The sequence below is a fragment of the Melospiza melodia genome, chromosome 2 (genome assembly GCF_035770615.1).
Source record: "Melospiza melodia melodia isolate bMelMel2 chromosome 2, bMelMel2.pri, whole genome shotgun sequence".
Classification (NCBI taxonomy): Eukaryota; Metazoa; Chordata; class Aves; order Passeriformes; family Passerellidae; genus Melospiza; species Melospiza melodia.
In genome coordinates this window covers 134782099-134801430 of record NC_086195.1, presented here as the reverse complement: position 1 = coordinate 134801430, position 19332 = coordinate 134782099, and the positions used below count along the sequence as shown (strand labels likewise).

The 19332-nt window shown below is 39.6% G+C and overlaps 1 protein-coding gene across 1 annotated transcript in view; it reads right to left on the bottom strand.

The window, feature by feature from the left end:
• Positions 1–4093: 4093 nt before the first annotated feature.
• The window catches only part of ROBO2 (roundabout guidance receptor 2), an 866686-nt gene continuing 851447 nt past the window's right edge, over positions 4094–19332 (bottom strand). The window contains exons 27-29 of the mRNA XM_063150058.1: positions 17653–17916; positions 11743–11943; positions 4094–10760 (exon numbers count right to left, since the gene is read on the bottom strand). Coding sequence (XP_063006128.1) covers positions 10759–10760; positions 11743–11943; positions 17653–17916 — 467 coding nt within the window. The 3' untranslated portion in view covers positions 4094–10758. The remainder of the gene's footprint in view (positions 10761–11742; positions 11944–17652; positions 17917–19332) is intronic.

Here is a 19332-nt window from a genome sequence, read left to right as displayed (position 1 = left end):
ACTACATCTCTGAAGGAAAACTTTATTTGTTTTTCTGAATAAGAAATTCCTTTCTGAAGAGATGTGAAAACTGACAAAAGTTCAAGTTCTGTAAAGAGAACCAGGAGATACAGGTTCTTTTAGTAGCACTGGCCAATCATTATTGTTTTTTGTTTTGTTTTGTTCTGTTTTTTTTTCCAGTGCAGCCATCCAGGAGTGCTTTATCAGCAGGATTGTGCTGATAATAGGCTACACCTCAAGTAAGATCAATGTGAGTCTATTGCGGGGAAGTAGAAGAAAAAAAAAAGAAAAAAAAGGAAGACAAGTAACAGAGGAAAAAAGTTATTAACATTTCCTCAGTATCACAGAATCCACTAGCAGGTCAAAGTTGTAACAATTTCATTTCAGAATAAAAAAATCAATGCTGAAGAAGGATGAAACAACAACTAACATGGCTGCTTCAGGTGTTATGATACCATTATAGCACAATAACCTTATTATTCACTGTGGTTGTTCTTTGCATCCCTTGAGCACCTGTGACAAGTGTTCCTGAATCTGTGCACAGACAAAACCTCAAATTAAATCTGACAAACACAGAAAGTGTCTTTTGCTAACTTGACCTTCCTTTGCAGTTGTTCATTATGCATTTGTTCTTTACCTACTCCTTTTTGTGCCCAATATGACTCACCTTCCCTGTAGATTGTGTTTATTGAGAGCTGATAGTTACAAGTGCTGACATTTGGCAGGTTTTATATACCTGGAAATTAAAAGAATCTGACAAAGACATTGTAAATAACATGAGAGAACCTCCCTACACCTGCACACTGTATAAAAGCAGAGGAAAATTTAGCTGCTCTATTTTCAGGAGCTCTTTGTGATGCTCAATTCTCATTGTATGACTGCTAAGAGATGTGCAAGCACATAACTGCAGATATAATGTCAAAGTCATCCACATTACAACAAGGTTTCAGATGCTCCATAATGAAGGCTTCATCAGAGAGTGAAAATTACTGGCTCCCCTGTTGATGACTTCTACGAAAATCGTAAAAGTAGAAAGTTTGCCAGCTGGATTCATCTTCCTGTGCACAGTCATTTATGAAGCTTTGAAATTTTAACCATTGGCAACAATGCTAGAGCTGAAAAAACTCCAAGAATATCTGTTCGATGACAAACAATGGTCTGCTAAATAGAGACACGCTGTCCTGACAGCTCCAGCTTCAGCTATGTGGCATGATAGGTGCCAGCAAAAGCAGAGAAGGCATCATGAAACTGCTTCCAAAAATGAGCACCCTGCAGCTATTAGAAACTGCGTGAGAACCACCAAATGTCAGCCTCATGCTCAACCACACTCAGTTTAATAAACGCATTTTAGAAAGTGAACAGCATAAGATGCTTCAAAACACCCTTAAGACTACAGCAAAAATATTGAGTAGCAGAAGGGAAAAAAGCATGTATTTACCACAAAAAAAAAAAAAAAAAAAAAAAAAAAAAAAAGGGAATTTTGTGTCTTTTTTTATTCCCTGGGACCAATTAAAAGCATCCTGTCATTTTTATTGTCAGCACTAGGAACAGTTTACAAACGATAATCAATTCACTGTCACATCCTAAAATTGATAGTTGGAGGCCTGCACTGAGAACAGACCCACATTGTTTTGGGTTTTAATGTAAGGGGTTTTTTTTTATAATTTTCTTTTCTGAGCAAGTATTTAAATTTATCCAAATCTAAAGAAAGAGAATGGGCTGTGGGCAGAAGGAGAATTTCTGTGTGCTGATCCATGATGTGCTACAGAACTGTCTAGGAACATAAAGAAGAATTAATTTTTGTTGTGAAAATGTTTGTTGAAATACTGCATGTCCTTTTATTCTCCCCTCACTTTCCTTTTCTTCTCCTTGCCCTCTACTCCCATGGCTGCTCCAGCTCTGAGTGTCACCAGTAAGGTGCCAGGGCAGGCACAAAGACACCCCTTTATGTCATAAGCCAAAACAAATATTTCCTGGCTTATGACATGTTTTCATGAAAGGGCACTGAGTTTACCTGAATTTTTTTCTTTTTTCTTTATTTTTTTTCCCCAAGAGTGTTATTACAGCTATAAAGGCATGTGAGTCTCCCTTGTCCCACAAAATTCCATATATTGGCCCAAGCAGGAGTTTCTCATCAGAGCAACTCAGTTTCAAAGTAAAGTTTCTTCACACAGAAAACTCTATCAGAAATATTACCAAATGCTGTAATTCTGTGATCCAATTAATTATGGAAAAAGGAGTTGTACAAGTACTGAAAGGTTTTACTCTCAGCTAGAGTACAAGGGTACTTACCAGATCTCAGGGGTCTGGTACTTTTACTCTTAAGTTTCCAATTAACTAATTGACATCAGTTTCTATTAAAATCATGCCTCCTAAATCCCTGCATGAAATCAGAAGTGGAACATATCAGCAATGAAAAGCTGAAAATCATACCTCTTCTCCCTTATGGGTCTAGAGGAGACTGCAAAGTATATGAAAATATGGAAAAGGTTATTCTTTGAATATTTTTAGTGATAGAGTTTGTGAAATCACTTGGGGTTTGGGTAACCCTCAAAAGATCTAAAGGATCTAAAGGATATGAACTATAATAAAAGGGAATTCAAAGCTCATGTTTGGAAACAGGTTTTTAATGTACCCAGACATTTGTGTTGAGACAATCAGAATGTGTTTGCATGTCCCAGGGCTGCAAAGTGCACAGAATAGAAAGGGAGTCCATGGGAGGAAAAAATCTGCCCATGCATGACAGAAACAAATCCTTCATCTTGATTAAGGGAAAGACTAAAATTTTCCCACAGATTTCACCAGACCCATGGTGTATTTACACGTCATCACTGCTCAGAGTGCCTTACTGTTCCAGCTGTTTTAAGGTGCATTTCTGTGCTCACACTGAGGCAGGGAATCACATGTGGCACAGCAGACACGTGACCAAAATCCTTCTGCAACTGTGATCATCCCCCTGGATTTCCCAGGCTCTGGATGCAGGGCTGAGCCTCTCAAATCAGGACTCATCAATCAGTGGCTCTCCCTTAGTTACAAATGCTCTAAAGGCACCCAGTGACCTAGTTTAAACTTAAACCTCATACTCCACATAGATATAATATGAAGTGAACTTTTATACATCCCCGAGTGTGACGTGGCTAAGAGAGATTTCTGGGCAAAGAGGGACAAAAATAGAAAAGCCTCATTATGTGCCTAACAACAAGGTGGAAAATATGCAGATGAAGTTTATGCCTGGTGGGAAAAGAGAAGGAAGAAGGGGGTGGGTAGACTGAAGGTAGTTTGAAGCCTGTGACAGCAGAGTAAATACAAAATATTTATTTATCAGTGTCTGCAACTCACTGGGAGATTTGAGGGACTGGGAAAGGAATGGCAGAGGTTTATTTTAAGTACAAACTGGAGTGGGTGACTGTCATTTTAAGATTGGGAGCAGGGGAGACAGGTCTGCAGTAGCTTAGGAGAGCAAAGTGTTCCAGGCAATTGGTGATTAATTGTACTCTGCTATGCCACATCTCCTTCTATTAAACCTTAGATGGCCAAATCTGTTTCCTAATTGTTTTTGTGTTTCTCAGTCTTCTTTTGTCGTGCATAGGAGTAGGCAATTTCTGTGCCATCAATATCTCATTAAGGTGCCTGGGATCTGAAATGCCTTGCTTTGTTTTTAATTTTGTTTTCCAGGCTTTTTGCTGCATTTTATGACGCGGCATTTTTTGTTTGCTTGTTGCGGTCCATTTAGTCTCTGGCATTCCCTTTCCCCAGGTTATAGCTTTATTTGTTTCTCTGCCTCTTGGCACTCGAGGTGTATGTAAATTATTGTTGCATGCTTCAGCATCACCACCTATTGCTCTTCATTTCCCCTAATGACAGTCCCATCTGAATGCTGGTGCCTGCTCAGGTTGTACACGTGTAGAAAATAACTTCAACTCATCTGTGAGGTCTTTTTTCATTTTTCTTATTTTTCTCTTCACCCTCTTTCCCGTTGCTGTTTGCCTCAGACTTGTATTCATGAGGTGAGGATAGAGCTGCACACTTTCTGCCTAGGGCAAAATCCTGCTGCCACTCGTGCAAGAGGAAAAAGGAAGGGCATTCACACAAATAGCTAATCAAAGGGTTTTTAATGATACTCATTAGGAAAGAAATTCATTAACAAGCCAGCACAGAACATTCCCTGAAGGGAGAGTGATGTTACTGGTCACATCAAAGTCCCCACCTGACTAACACCTTTATTGCTGTTCATAGTAAGGCCAAGTTAGCAGCAAAATCAGTCGCATTCAGTTCCTGCCAAGCAAAAAGTCACCAAAGCATGGTCATAGAAACTGGATCAATTCTGGTTTACTAATAAAAATGGCTTTTCAACTTTTCACAGCGATGTATATAGTTTAGCACCCACCACTGATGCTTTTGGATTCATACAATTTTGCATTTCCTACCCTTCACTCTTTCTCTCTCTTTTATTTGGGTACCTCTGACCATGTGTTGCCCATGGCAGGGGTGTAGTCCTGCAGCACCACAAACCTCAGCTGGATGGATGCCAGTGCCCCTTTTCCAACAGAAGTCTGCCAAAGGAACCCTCATGGCAAGGTTCAGTGGGGAGCCCCTCTGAAGTGTGGGCAGATCCTTCACCCAGAAATAAAGCACCAGTGCAGGCCTGCCAGAGCTTCCCCCACTGACCAGGACAGATGCAACCTCTGAGCATCAGGGCTACTGCCAACCAGCAGGTGTAAAACTGCCTGTTTTTTATGCTCACACCATTACTTACCTAGAAAAGGGACTCTATTTTTCTGCCAACTCATTCCTAGAGATTAGTATCAGTATCTTGGGACGCTCATTTGCTCTGTAAAAACTGGGTTTTTAAAATAGACTGGAGAAGAAATCTCACTTTTTTTTATATTGCCCTGATACAGGAGAGCTCAGTTATTAGAACAAATTGTAGCAAGCAGCTTCCTGGTAGTTATACCCGCATAATTACCACGGGCTGCTACATGAAACCCTGCTTCACTCATGCTTAGAGGCAAGATCTCCATTTTGCAAGGACAGAGCAAGTTCTATTATGCATTTTACTGCCAAAGGAGGTCAATTAACTTTAATTGGTTCTAATTAGCACTTGCTCAAGCTGTTATATTCTTTACCTGCATCCGAGTGGCTCTCCAAGTGCTGCACAATGGATTCCTGCTTTTGAACACAAAGGAGAACTACTAATGGTATCCTTGAAGGCAAAAGATGCGCTGATCAGCATGAATGTGGAACAAATATCAGCACAAATAGCAGGCCTTTTTAGAAAAAAAACCCCACAAACATTTGTGCCCATCTGGCTTTGATCAATTGAACTGAATGCAACCGTGCACCTTGTTGCTTAAAGTTAGAACAATGTAAGTACACAAATGCCATTATTATTTACCATAACTTCTTTACAGATGAAAGTACTGGAAAATGCAAGGGGAGGGGGTGAGGGGGTGCAGGGACAGTGTTACAGCTCTGAAAAAAAACAAATGGATCATTTTAATGGTAGCCAAAACAAAATACCAAGAAAACAAAAGAATTGTCAAACATACATCTGAAATGCTGTTTTCTGTGATTTTTGAACATTGTTTTAAAAGCTTTGTATTAAAGTGAAAGGTTTAAGTGTGGGCATTTTTTTGTTTTTGATTTTTTTCTTCCATTCTCCTACAGCAAGAGGAACAAGCTCACTCTCCAGCATAAACCATCTGAGTGCTCAGGATGTGCTGAGGACTCAGCAGTGAACTCAGGACTGCCTACAACAGACTGAATAAGGAGCCACATACCAGAAGAGATGCTGCAATGCTGAGCTCTGCTCTAGGAACTTATTTTCTGCTCAGGTCTTCCTGGATGCAGCTACACAGCTAAATACAGTCAGGCCAAAGAGGAATCCGGTCCTCACATCAGCTGTAGAACTCAGAGCTACCTCTCCTCAAATACCCACTCTGCATGTAGGCATGGCCCTACATCTCCTGTGGGTCCCATGAGACATCTGTGAGCTGTTTCTGTTAATTTGGGTGGAGGAGAGTTGGCAGGAAAGAGCTCAGTCCTGAAGGGAAGAGGGGAACAAGCTAGACACAGCAGAGTAGATGTCTGCTGCCACTGCTCTCCTGTGTCCCCTGAATTAATAAAGCTTTTATCCATATATCCAGCCACTCAATGCATGCAGAGCACCTCCATGGCTCTTCTGCTCTTGCAGCCCCCATGCCAAACACCCCAGATCCAGGGAACAGCATCAGCACTGAGTGCACAGGAGAGCACTGAGGGATGGCAGTCCCAAAATGTGAGACACACCAAAGAGAGCTCAGTGCAAACCCCCGGGGTGCCTCAGGCATTGAAAACCTTCCCTGCCCTGAAATCTCCATCCTCAGAGAAGTGACCTTCCTCCAGGTGCTGACCTGCCTGGGATGCACTGACCCCACCGAGCCTGGAGCCACCAGGGCTGCTCAACCCTGAGCATTCTCCACTCTCACCAGCTTGCATTAACCACACATCTAACACAAAGCACCAGATTCACTGTCCCCAGGACCTAGGCCTCCTATGGACTTTGGGTAATTTGTTTTGGTATGCAAAGCAAAAGCAATGAAGTTTATACACATCATTGCTTGTACTGTTCAAAATTGCATGTGAAACTGTGGTGGACTTGGCTGTTTCTAAACCAGTATGTGTTACTTATTTTAGTATTACTTTTTCCCTTTTTCCTGCTATTTGAATTTGCCTCCTAAATGAATTGTCCGCTCCCCACATGGTTTTTAAAAACAATTTATTTTTTAGCTAATGTGTTCCAGATAGATGGAACACAAAACATGTGTTAAAAAAATTAAATTAAAAAATCCTCCCTCAGCAAAGAAGTACCCCCCAATCTTTACAAAAGGTCAACTTTTTTCTTTCTAGTTCCCCTGCTAAGACTCCACAAGGCCGTTAACCATAAAAAAAACCCCAAACTGCATAAATTGTAGACAAGCCAAAGGAGCTGCCTGTAATTTTTTCTTTTTTAAATTGAAGTTCCTGCCAAAATCTCCCCGAGCCCTATTCCCTTTCCTCTTTCAGTTGTGAGGACTCTTTCTCAGCCTCAACGCACACCTCTTCTCATGGCTGGCAATGCATGGGCTGAGGCAAGCATAAACCAGCATATAATTATTTCAAACAGTCATGTCTTCCTTTTGCACTGGTGTGCAGTTAAATTAACACACTTAAATACATTCCATGCACCTTATCTTTAGTACTTTTCCCAAGGAATGGTGTTTCTGTTGCATCTCAGGTGACAACCAAAAGGTATCCTAAAGGTTTACTGACTTGGGTATGTGCTTGAGAAATAAAGGGGAAAAAAAAAAAAAGAAACATCAAAAAAGGAAATGTCTGTTTCTTGCATCACTGAAATGGCTGCCCATACAGCAATACACCACTGAAGCACATGGAACAATTCATTATTTGGTCCTTCAGCCCTCCTGCATTTAAAATTGAGCACAAAGATCAAGAAACATTGACCTATCCGTACATTTTGGGGTATTCTGTACTGGGCTGGCTGTAGCCCCACCAGTAGCAAGCCCCAGGTCTGAGGGTTCAGACCAGGTTTTACACATCCACTGCTCTGTGGGCTTCAGGCAGAGCCAGCTGTGCCTCCTCAGGGCCTGCCCACACTGAGGGAACAGCCACAAGCAGAATATTCACTGGAATAGCTGTATCAGTGCCATGACAGAGGTACAACTGCTCCAGGAGAGACAGGACATTAAACAGAAACCCCTAGGACAGGCAATGTTTGCCACTGGCTTAGTTCAAAAAACAGTGTATAAAATGTTCCTTGTCACCTGTAAGTGGACAGTGATGATTATAGCTCAGTCTATGTTATTATTGCCTGATTTTCCCTGTTTGGGTTTTCACATATTGACTCCTTACTCAAGGTCTTTTAACATAGATTTGAAATGTGAATATGTTTTATTTTTCCCCAGTAAATATACAATACACACTTCAACAGTACTATTAACCAACTTCTTATGCCAATTAAACTTTGCTGCACTAACAATACCAATGAAACACATTAAGAGGTCATACTTTTTCGTGAACAAACTGTAGCCAATAAACAGTTTTTTTTAAAAAAAACAAATTAAAAAACAATTCTAAGTGCTGCCACAACATCCCTTTTCTTTAAACACATTATTCACAATAAATGTTTTCATTTTTTTTAAAAAAAGAAGAATACTTCTTTTAAAATAGTAAATTAAATGGCATTTTAAAAAATATGTACTGTGGTTCATTGGAAGTACATTGTATAGAAAAGAGAGAGAGAAAAAAAAAGAAGAGACATCACCTGTAAGATAATGGAGACACTTTGCCATACACAACAACACCTCATGTAATATTGTAAGCAAATTATTAATGAACAAAAATGTACAGAAGCAGATGGACAAGTTAGTGAATATCATGGTACTGAACAGCTTTAATACTGACACACATTTACTTTCCAGTGGAAGAGATAAAACACATATTTGAAAGGAATTGGAATGGCTTTATCAACCTCTAAAGATACTGAATTTTGTATAGAACAGAGTGAGTAAGGTGTTCCACCAAAGCTCAGCACAAGCTTTTGAATTAAATGGGGAAAAAAAAAACTATCAGTGACTGAGCTAAACATTTTCCAGAGAATTAAATTGGAATTGTACTCTGAATATTCTTCTCTTCATATAATATATACCAAAATAAAAACCATGCACATGTAATTATGCTGCATTATTTATCTTACTTGAACATTTTTTGCACATTTTTAAGTTATGTTTTTAACTATAGTGTTTTAACAAGCAGGAAAATTGCATATACTCATTGGTCACATAAGTAAATAAATTCGTACTTTTTTTCCTCAACTTTTTTTTTGTTTGCAACTTGCTAAATAACACATCTTGACCTTAAGGGAGCTAACTAGCATTTTTTCAATATTCAATAGTGCTGAGTTGTAGTTGATGGCTGTCGTGTTTTATCTTATCATGGAACAAGTTAATGAAATGAAAAGCAACACATATTTAGCATCGTAATTTACTTTTCTAAAATTCTGCCATGACAAAAAGTGTTCTTAATACTGGTGAGCTCCAAGGCAAAATATAAAACAACATAGACTGGTTATATGAAAAAGGTATTCAATGGAAACTTGTGTTCATGGTCAGATAACTAACAGAAATAAGCTGTAAGATGCGATATTTAAATTAAGCATCAAAGTAATGGGTGGGTTAGCCACACACAATATTCTAAGAAAAGCTTGAGAATTTATTCTTTGAGATTTGAGAGGTAAAGAAGACTTGGACAAAATCATGAAAATTAATGAAGAGACAGGATGCTGTCATTAATGTCCACTTACAGAGTCTGGTTGATTCAAAAAGTGTATAAATGTGCATAATTTCCTCATCATAGTAGAGTTTGAAGCCACTCACTAAAACACAGGTCAAAGATCTCCTTTGCTTATATCCAACTTTTTGGATGTATTGTATTGCCAGAAATATACTTAATGCGAGTCAAAAATAATTTGACTATTGCTTTCCTTCCAAAAACTGAACATTTTACTACAAATTTAGTGGATCCAACTTCAGCTCTTGCAGGTTTCAGGTATGGAACAGAAAGGGTTGTGTAGACTGCATCAAAACAATTAATGTCATGAATTTCAGTGGTGCAGCTTTATCCTCTATCGTACTGTACACGTATTGGAAAGATGAAATAAGATGCTCTGACATTTCAATTTTTTGGAAGCAGCCTGAATATGTCTTAGTAATAAATTGCATTCTTATCTTCTTACTAGGTATACCTTGTGTTTATGTGGTTTGATTCTCCTGAAAAATCTCTGTCCTATGTTTTGGGCTGAAAAAATTAATGACAATAATTCCTTTAAAACTGCAAAATAAAAACAGCTTTAGTGAAACACCTTAAGTTCTTTTATTTGTAGCAAGGTTTGTTTTTTCTTCCCCTTAGTGGCATGGGATGGCTAAAAGCAGATACTAAGGGTATCACTCTAGTGAAAGGGTCTAGGCCATCTCATGCTACCTTTAGTTTCATTTTCACTCTTTAATCTCACACTTCCAACTTCTGACCCCTTCTTAAATAGGAAGAGCAACTATGTTGCTTGCTTTTAAAAGGTTTAAATCTGTCTCTAATGTCTTCACTGACATCAGTTTTGCCTGTCACTTTCTCATTTCTACACCCCAATGGAAAACCACCTAACACACTCCTTTACATCCAAAGTAGCTTACAGGATGCAAACCTTCTTCACACATTCAGTCTCTTTTTTTCTTCATGTCATGAGGAGTAGAGTTTTGTGCTTATCACCAAATAAAATTGCAGTGCAAACTTTAAACATAAAAGTTACACAATTAAAAGTTAATATATGGCACCACAGCCTATTAATTCACATATAGTACAACAGACCAGTAAAAACAGACATGAATATGAACATAGCTAAAAAGAAGGTGAGCTTGCATAGCAATGCAACAAAAGAAATTATATACAGAAGGAAATCCTTTTAATCCTGGAGGGTGATTTTTTTTTTCTTTCTTTTTTTATATACTCCTGACAAGGAATAGTTTAAGGTGGATGGTGTATTAAAGAGAAGAACACAAGTAAAGTATCTGTGGGATATGTGTGGCTGTGTGTCTTTACATTGCATTTACAGTTCTTTTAATAGTACATAAATAAAGAAAATGTTCATTGCACTGTTTAGTGTCATCACTTCCATGAGTTCAGACCTGATGGTCCATCAGAGCAGCTTGCAATGTGTCTTCTCAACTACTCTATAGAGAGAAACAAAAGAGAGAGAAAGAGGTTGTAATAAGGAGAAAAAACCACACAAAATAAAGCCTATGGCAATATTACTGCAGCACAGGATGAATATTCAATAGGTTGTGAGAGCAGGGTTAATTGCTTCTAAGATGAAAAGCGAGGGATGCTAAAATTTAGCACTTACCAACACCATATCTGAGCCTGCACATTTCAGGGCTCCTGGGTCACCATTAGCTCTCTTACAGCTACAGGGCAGTGACTGCCAGGAGCTGCTGAGGGTTTGGCTGCAGCAAGAGGAGGCAGACATGCCAGCAGCTCCACTGCTTTTATGACCATTAATAAGTTTATTAAACACACCAGTATGCTGAATATGCTGGGGTTTTGATGTTCTTTCTCAAACAACAGAGTCAAGCCTTTGGGCAGCTGGTACTGCCAGCACATACATAGCATCAACATGGTTTCATAAAAACTTTAACAGGTATTGAATGATAATATAAAACAAATTTGGAAAACAATTTTCCTGTTCTGGGATACTGAGGAAAAAAGTGGAGATACGAAACTGAAAAACTGGGGTACACAATCAACAAAAGAGGACCTCCATCTGAGAGAATACTTCTCATTAAGCAACAGGAAATTAAGGAGAAGGCTGAGGAAATCTGTCACTGGCATTTCCAAGACAAGCACTCTATACTTTGCCCCAAAAAAATTCCAAGTTACTAGAATTCCTTCTCAATTTTCCCCATGCTTCACTAGCATCACACAGCCAGAGATGTAGATAACTTTGGCATGGCTTACACAGATTTGAACTGGTCCAAAGCAGGGAACAGAAGGACGACATTTGTTTGCCATCACATGCAATACGCTTCAGAAGGCAAAAAGACCTGGACAAAGATTTATCTATCACACACAACTTCCTACTCTCTTCACAAGAGCTTTATAATTTTTTTCTTTTATCTATTTGAGAGTTTTAACTGGAGCTGGAGGTAAACTTACATAATTCACCAGTAAACTGTCCTTGACTGTTTGCTCCCACATAGCCTATATCGAGAAGGTCACTGGCATTGCGTTGGTGACCCCCTCGCAAGACTTCACCTTTTCTGGGTCCAGTCGATCCTTTAGAAGAAGATGTTCCTGAAGAGCTGTGGCCACCAGGGGATGGGAAGTTGGGTTTACTATATGGTACGAGTGCCTCTTCTAGAAAAGCAAAACAAAGCAAAATAAATACCAATGAAGTCCCAGAAGCAGGAATAAACAAGCTATTCATTTATGCACGTCATATCTATTCATATCTGTCTTTTCTCTTGCTTTATAGCATAACAATTTTACATAAGAAAATACACAACTAAGAGTTGTATCCCAAGGACAGAGAAGCCAGCATGAATTTAAATCTTGCTTCCTTGTGAACTCCTAAGTCAGTTTGTATTAATTATAAGAAGTCTAGATTCATTATGAATAAGAGATCATGAATCATAGATATTTTAATAAAAATAGGTGAACACGCAATTTCCAAAACAATGAAGCTATGATTAGATTTTTGCTTCAAGCCTACATAAATGTGCTTTTACCTTTTCTTTAGCTTAAATTATGGCAACATTACCCCAATCAGTTTAGATAAAGAACGACAATATCAGCTAATTTAATTAGCTTCCAGCAACTCAGTAATTTCTAACGATGCAAAGTACACTGACAGTTTTTTTTTGCAACTGGTGTTGAATTACATTGGAAAATATTATATTAGACATTGCAGTTGTAATATTTGGGGCGGATAAATAATCCTGCAGCTTGTTTCATTATGAGCAAAAGGCCCACTTTTGCTCACTTGGATTCTTTTTCTGTGAAGACCTGTAATAATGAACTGCTTTCTAAAGCAGGATTAATGGCAATAAGGCATAAGATTGTAAGTCTTCATATAGCATGAAGTAAAACAAGACATCACTTCTGATTAGTGTTTCCTGGAAATATTGTTGTAATAACCCAAATCTAAGAAGCATAACAGCAGAACTGATTTAACACTGAAATAGAAGCACTATTTTATTTCTTTGCTGTGTATGATCCACTTTTGCCCTCTCAGAAGCTGAAGAAAGAGATCTTGCTAAATATAGTATGAGTCAAGAAAGAATATGAGTATATATGCCTAACCTCAAACACAGCATTGTCCCGTCTGAAATCAGTGGGATTTCTACTGCTTGAATCCTGCCTTTTTTCAAAGGGAATTTAGGTCCAAAGGGTTTTCTTTTTTTGGTTTTCCAATTGTCTTCACTCTTAAACAACCTTTTGAGGAGAAATGGACTTTCTTTGACAGAGGGCAGGAACACAGAAAGAAGAGTAGGAGGGGATGGTTGGAAAGAAAGAGGAGATAAAAATACTTTTATTCACAAGCTTGAAGCCTTTGCAAAGACTGCAGGACAGGCATAATTAACTTAGAGAAGTGCAAAATGAGAACAAATTTGTGGAAGAAACGCAGGATTTTGTTGTTTGCCTACAAGAGAGTAGGATGTGGGGATTCCCCACGTGAGCTGCCAGTGAACTGAGCCTGATTTTAAGTTAAATCTGTTGCAGAAGAGGGCAGGCAGCTGACTTCTTTCCCTGCCAAAGTATCTCCCTCTGGTCCTGCCAAGGGACCAAAATTGTGCTGCAGGATGTGAGGGCATTATCAGTGTTTTGTGCTATGACTGTGTGCTGTCCTTGCTGAAAAAAAAGAAATTCTTGAAAGACTCTGTAAAATGGCATTTAACAGCCACAGTCTCTCCTAAATTATGTTACTTGTTTTTTTATATATCAAGACCTAACAATAGAGTCAGATGCAAACCTGGTTTCCAAAGGCTGGCTAAAATACGGAACAGTTTGCATTAAGGCAGCAATAAAGCAAGTGGCATAAATCAGTTTAGCAGAAAGCTGGATACATTTTTAAAGGATGAAAACAAAAGTCACTAGCAGACCAAAAGAGTTGGAAGATGACATATATAGTCAATTGATTTGTTTTTCTAGCTGGTGGACTCAGGATAAGGCCTCCTTCGGGTTCAATGAAATATTGAGGTAAAACGACCATGAATAAATATAAAGTGCATTATCATTATAGAGCATATGGTATGTTAAATTATCTGTTGTGCCCTCAGAAATAAACATAATCCATAAAATAAGGAATTATGACATAAACAAAGGCTAGGTTTTACACAACATTCTAGCACACGAAAAGTAGTTGTCTCCAGTCCTGAGAATGGGCTCACATTTATTAAACTCTCCAAACAGTGCCCTATGTCCAAGCCTGCAAATAATATGGAGAGGTTTTGCTGGTGCCTTAATTAAACAATTAATTTGAAGATATAATTCTAGCCCCTATGAAATCAGGATGTGTGTGTAAAAATGTTTTTATACTTCAGAAAATAAACAAAAGGGTTTTCCTGCTATCAAAATCATTGTAACTTGATATAGCACCACTTTGGAGCTGAGAATGTCATATTTGATGTGCTTTAACTCCAGTTCTACAATGAAGCCACTGCCAGGAACTCAGTGATCTTGTTTATACTGAAAGCAACCAGTGGAAACAGAGATCCCAGACTTAGGTATTTTTATTTTATTCAACTTCAAACTAAAGGTCTTGCTTTCAAAATTTCAAGTCACAGCTTGGTAACATCTGAATGAAACCCCCTAAGTTGTGAATTATCTATTTTCTGGAAGCTAATTAACTGTTCTGGAAGTTAATCAACTGTTCTGGAAGCTGTTAACTAATACTAACAACTCTTCCTTGGAAATGCATTGAAAACTGGGACAGAATGGATTTCCAAAGAACTATGCCATTAATAAAGGAAAAGGGAAGAAGCACAATTAATATTATTAAACCACCCAAATTCAGTGATATAAACCAGCATCACTCACAAGAGTAGCCTTTTTAAAATCTACCACAGACAAGAGTGCAGAGCAAGAAAGCTGCAGTGCAAGAGGCTGGAATGACAATGCAGACAGAGAGATATGAAGCCCTGGCCTGTCTTGTGTACAAACTTTGTGAACTCCTCACACCAGGATAAACTCATAGCATCTGCTAGAGGCATCCTTTTTTATGCATAAAGGATATGCACTTGCCCTCGGCATCCTGAATTTGACAAGAACAGGATACCTGTAACCACTTCAGTCTAGAGCACTGGAAGTGTAAGGATCAAGTTCTCTTTGTTTATGGACAGATAAATGCATGCCCTGCGGGATGGGAATTTTACTGCTGTATGAGCTCTGCATCTCAGAATAAATGCCAAATTCTATTTACACACTTGTGATACAGAGGGAAAAGAAGGGACTTCTTTGTAAGAAAGGTCAGAGAAGCATCCTTAAAAACAATTTCCAAGGAAATAAGAGGTGTAAGGTATATTTGGGTTATTTTCAATGTGTTTGTATATCTTCTAAACTGCAATTAAAACTGCAGTTTAGAAGATATACAAACACATTGAAAATGTGAAATTCATGCTGCCATTTCACCAAGCAGCATGAATTTCACACACTATTTTTAAACTGTGACTTCACATTGTGATTTCAGAACATGAACAGCCACTCATTTGTTTATGCAGCCAACAATACAGGTAGCAGTATTTTTTTAATACAGGTAGCAGTATTTTCTCTAGGAGGACTTTACTCAGTAAATCCTGTCCCCATGACAGATTTGTCTGCACACTCCTCTTCTCTTTATAGTATGTCAAAGGCACTAGTGTGTTAGATTAACAAGGAGCTTTGAGAGTGAATAAAATCAAGAAAAATATGGATGATAAGAGTACCTCTAGTGGGACTGTGGGAGCTACATAGATAAGAGAAGAAACAGTATAACCCTACAAAAAAACTTCACACGCAGTATAACTTTTTGTTTAAATCTTATTTGTCCTATTGTATCACTCTAATCAGCACTGCCCTGGGATGAGGTGATTAATGGGTTAAAGAGAATGCCCTAGGATAAAAGAGCAGCTTTTACTTGAGGTCAGGCTGAGAGAGGGAAACTGTGAATATTGTAGAAATCCAGGTCCAGCCTAGCATCACCACCTGCGCACATTTGTGCAGACTTGAAATCCATTTAGGTGCTAAAGTCAGCTTGGGGCAAGGTGCAGGTCCTGCATGAAAGTGAAAACCTGCTCTGTCATCTTGCTGGGCTTAAGAGATGAATGCTACTTTGCCATAGCCTGGAAAAAAGAGAAGAGAGGTTTTTAATGCAGCTGAAAGGAATGTCAGTAGCTCAGAAGGATCAGCCGTCTTGCAGACATGTAAAAACTGCTGCCAACCTGGAAGCAGGTTGAAAGAACTGGAAAATATGGCCCTGTATGTATAAATAAATACATCTAAAAAAAGATACTCTAAAAATCTCTCTCCTTCCCTGCTGGTCTGAAACTGTTCCTATTTTCTCCATCGCTACGCTTGAGAACATTATTAATTTCCAAAACACTGCAAAGAGCACACCGAGTCAGGCACTAATGAGATTTCATTGATGCAGGAGGGAAGATAGCTCGATCACAAGCTCCCATTTCACTTTGCCTTTCCTTATTTTCCAGCCTGAGCCTTGCCAGCACTCTCCCAGAGAGGCGTGAGGTGATCCCAGAGCCCTGCCAGGCACAGAACCCCTTGGCAGAGGGGTGGAGCAGCCCTCTGGGAATCTCTGCTGGTCAGAGTGACCCTGACATACGTACAAGTCTCTTTTCCCAGCCTGGGAGTCAAAGAAGGAGTCAGGATTCCTCAGCTGTGGCTTTCAAGGTTGTTTATAATTTCTTATCTATAACATTGTTTCCCTGGCCTGCTGAGGTCCGTTCAGCAGGTCAGTCAGTGGCACACTGACCACCCCCAGAGGCGGTGTTGTCTTTTTATACTAAAAACCACATGCACATTATTTACAATAATTTCCCAATATCTATCACCTATATGAGACAGTGTGTTCCTACCTGTTGGGGAAGATGAAACAGGAAAGCCTTACAAATATGATTGTCTGGCAAAAGGTTATGACAATATAGAAACTGCAAGTGAGATTGAAATGAAAGCAAGTTTTGAGATACCTCAGTTACTGAACAACTGGAAAACAATGGTGTGGCCGGCTGAAAGCAATCCCCTTTTGATGAAACAATACCCTCTGCCTGCAGACAGGTCCAAGGGTCAGAGCAAGCCCTACTAGCTTAGCAGAAGGGGTCCAAAAAGTCATTTTTAAGGTTTAAAATATATCACAGTATGGTAATGTAGTGATTCCTATAGGCTGTATGTAAATGCTATAAGATTTGTATATTGTACTGTATTGGTGAGTGAGAATTAGAACATTCAACACAGAAGAAGATTTATTGTATTGTAAGGAGAACCTCACTCTCTTACACTTTCACTCTCTTACACTTTCACTCTCTTGCCCTTTTACTCTCTCACCCTCTCATCCTCTCTCCCCCTCTCTTCTCTTGGGCCTGCTCTGAGCTGTGGCTGGCAGCTCCCAGCAGGGCCCTGCACCCAGGCCCTTTGCAACAAACCCCAAATTCCATGACCTGGCTGCAGAGATCTCTCATCTCTCTCTGTCCTGACCATCCTACCCCCCGACACTCCTACACTACCTTCAACCAATCCAAACATGCCAGCATCGCACAGAACATGGAGGCTAGGAAGAAGGAGAAAGAAGGACAAAACACGCCCAAATTCCTCCATCTTGAGACCCTGAGCCCCCATTCTAAAAACCCCAAAAAATATACTTTGCACCCTGTGACAAACTAACTACCATTCTAAAACTCTCTTGACTTGTTATCCTTCATATAAAGGCGGTAAAATTCAAAGTCACAGGGGTCTTGGGCTCTGTGCCAGGGTCTCAGAGCCCCCTGGCAGGGGCTGGAGCCATCCAGACAGCCAGAGGGATGTCCTGGCTCCCGACACAGCCCCTGCCTGGCCTCGGCTGGTGCGGCGCGCACACACCTGATCCGAAGGCTGCTTTGTGTTGGGCTTTCCTGAAATCCTCTTGGCGGTCTGCAGAGCTTATCCACTCCTGGGCTTGCCGCTGCCACTCTAGTGATGTCCTAGCGGGCCGGTCCAGGGAGCTCTTTGTGTCATCTACGTTGGCTGCGGCGTGCTGCCTCTCCAGAGAGCTCCCCTTCCTCTCGGCAGAGCCTCCGCGCTGGCCGGGCACTATGGGCTGCCTTAAACCCTGACCGGGGGGCGGGTCGGGTGGTGGTGGAAGATCTAAAAAACGTGAATAACATTCAGGTGAACTGATTTTTTCCTTTCAACTGAAACAGGTCTGTTTTCGACACTGAAAAGCGCCTCATAAACGGTATGAGCCACTAAGCTGGTTTTAAAAGGAGGAAATTCCTTGTTAATCAGAACAGGGTTTTGACTTCTGCTAGCTCTTTATTCTGGTTGCTGTGTTTCCACCTCTTTCTGACTTCCATAAAAATCCATAGGCTCTGAGCCCTGACTGACACTTCCAAGCATGGGACTGAACAACTCCTTGTTGTTCAGTAACAACAAGGAATTACGAAAGGCTGTGGAAAACTGATCTGTCCGTGCCAGTTGACAATTTCCATCCACCCTACTGGGGCTCGCTTCATCCTGGTTTTGGGCTACACTTTCAGCTCGAGGTGTAAACTCAACATGTAACATAGATCAAAATGAATAAGATGCCATAAATATTGGGAAAAGTTGACTGTGAAACCTACTGGCATTGAAAAAGCATCAGTACCTCTCTGACCAATGTGTTTAAATGGAACCACCAAACAATGGGTGAGCATTTCAGTCAATGAAATGAAGAGCTGGACTTTTCAGAGACTAGAGGATGGCCACTCTGAAGTTTAGCAGTCCTGCAAATATTACCAATTAAAACACAATTTCAGCTAACAGAAAGACACTTTCCTGGTCTCTAACAACTTCTGTCCTTTTCAAGTTTGTGACTTGGACTACTAAGATGTTTAGAATTGAAGGTCAACCTTCTAAATACATTTGTGGGGGCAAAAAGTGCACTTTTTTATGAGTCCACAACCCAAGGTAATTATAGATTCAGGACAATTCTAATTCTAAATGCAACTTTTCATGTTAATGATATAATAGGCTCAATAGTCCAGATTATTTAAAAGAAAAAAAATCAGAAAATAGAAGCACCTTTAGTATCATTATGAAAATTCTTCTATATAATATACACATTTTTACAGGGAACAGTTTTTGATATTTCTGTTTTGGGGCAATGGATAGCCCAAGTAAATCTCTGCAGCCACATCAACTTCACAAAAACCTGTGTTAGCTTACAGTAGATTTGGATCTGACCTGTTTTTTAGTCCTTTCTACCTTACTATGTTGTGAAGGTTTATCAAGGAATTGAATTTGGCTCAGTAACAGGCATGGAAAAGTAAACCTCTGTTTTGCCTGCAGGGAAGTCTGATGTTTATACCTGTAGTGCAACTGAAATTCATTTTATAAATTGGTCAGGAGGCCTTTGGAGGGAGTTTATTTCAAAGTCTCTAATCCAGCTTTATATAAAGCTTTATATAACGCTACACAGAATTTTTTTCGTGTCCTTGCTGTAAGAGGTGATACTTATACCTCACATATGGAGCAGAAATGCTTCCAAAGTTGCTGGGATGTCATTCCAGTCAACACCATCCA